The 1684-nt window shown below is 40.7% G+C and overlaps 1 protein-coding gene across 1 annotated transcript in view; it reads right to left on the bottom strand.

The window, feature by feature from the left end:
• Window positions 1–933: 933 nt before the first annotated feature.
• The window catches only part of FNDC1 (fibronectin type III domain containing 1), a gene marked incomplete at both ends in the record, with an annotated part of 34605 nt that continues 33854 nt past the window's right edge, over window positions 934–1684 (bottom strand). Inside the window, one exon of the mRNA XM_009701778.1 lies at window positions 934–1013. Coding sequence (XP_009700080.1) covers window positions 934–1013 — 80 coding nt within the window. The remainder of the gene's footprint in view (window positions 1014–1684) is intronic.

The following is a 1684-nucleotide window of genomic DNA, read 5'->3' as shown; positions in this document are numbered from 1 at the left end:
TGTTCCTGCTGGCCACACTATTCCTGATACAGGCCAGGATGCTGTTGGCCTTCTTGGCCACCTGGGCACACTGCTGTATTTGTCCAATGTTAAATATTATGGTTGGATTTATACTTGAGCTTCTTACTCCTTTAAAAAAAGTCCGAGTACTTTATGCAGGACCATTTACTTATTGTGCATTTTTGTCTCCCTTCTGTGAAGACCCACTTCCATGGTTCTTAATGGAGCTTCTGAAGCAAACACTACAGGGTGCAGTCAAGTGAGCAAAGGCAGAGACCGCGTAAACCCCTCGTTGTCAAAAGGGCAAAATTTGCAAGACACAACAGACCCTTCACTCAAGTAAAGGCTGAAAAATTTATCCTTTATTATTCAGTGGAGTCATTGGCCTCTGGCTCAATGGAAGAAGAAGAAGAAGAAGGTGGTGGTAAAAATAGCTCATTTAACATACTATTTTTAGAAGTGGGTGTTGCTCTTGAATGCACTATTAGCCCTGTGAAAGGCCAGCATGCCTTGTCAAAAAAAGAACAGAGAACTTTGCCCGTCTGATGGAACAATTGTTTCCTATATTTCTTCCAGAGACAGCTGCTTCCAACTGTTCAGCTGTTCACAATTAGGAAGCTAATTTACTCAATGTTTGGTCAATCTATCAAAGACATTAAACTTCCCATTGCTTCTGTATTGTGGAACATTAGTAGCCTTTTGTATTTTAAATTCAACTTCCTGTTCCCCTGAAGCTCACTTTAATGTCACTTATATTTTCATAGTGGCATTAGGAGTGCATATTATTTTCCTAGCTTTATTGAAAACAAATAACCTAAAAAATCATCAAGTTCAGGATAATCACCATTGTTACTGAGCTGGTGTCTGTCATTGCCCTGCCACATCTGTTATTAGGAAACCAGTTTTGAGATGAAAATAAAAAGCAAAGCATACCAGATTCTGTGATAAATGAAACTGAAGAGCTAACAGGTCCATAACCAAAGGGATTCTTTGCTTGGACTTTAAAATAATACCTGAAACAAAAAGAGAGGGAAAATAAGATTAAAATGTTGATTCCACTGGAATGGCTAAATTATAAATAATACGAAAACAGGGTGAGAATCAAACCAGCAGAATTCCACTGAGTTCAGGTGTCTTTTGCATTAAATGGAGCTGGATACTGAGCCAGGGTACGAGTCGGCTGTTACAGACAAATTTCTCCATTTTTGCAACTGCTCCCATGCATATTTTTGGGTCATTTATTTATATTATCCCCCTTCCAAAAGCCACACACAACTACATCCACTTTATACGAAACAACCAATAGCAATAGACTAAAATAAAAAGTTGCAAGGAAGTTAAATTCTGATCTCAGGAACAGTTTTAAACCAAATTAACTCCTATGAAAGCAGTGGCGTAAACTGCAAACTAAAACTGGATCAGATTTATATGAGAACAGAAGCTAAGTTTTTGACCTTTCTGTAAAAACTTGTCCTGGTTTTGGCTGGGGTAGAGTTCATGTTCTTCCCAGTAGCTGGTAGGGGGCTGTGGTTTGGATTTGTGCTGGGAACAGCGCTGATAACTCCAGGATGTTTTCGTTATTGCTGAGCTGGGCTTACCCAGAGCCGAGGCCTTTTCTGCCTCTCACCCCACCCCAGCAGCGAGGAGGCTGGGGGGGGCACAAGGAGTTGGGAGGGGGCAGAGC

Source organism: Cariama cristata, unplaced genomic scaffold (genome assembly GCF_000690535.1).
Source record: "Cariama cristata isolate BGI_N322 unplaced genomic scaffold, ASM69053v1 scaffold30226, whole genome shotgun sequence".
Taxonomy (NCBI): Eukaryota; Metazoa; Chordata; class Aves; order Cariamiformes; family Cariamidae; genus Cariama; species Cariama cristata.
This window is presented reverse-complemented; position numbering and strand designations above follow the sequence as displayed.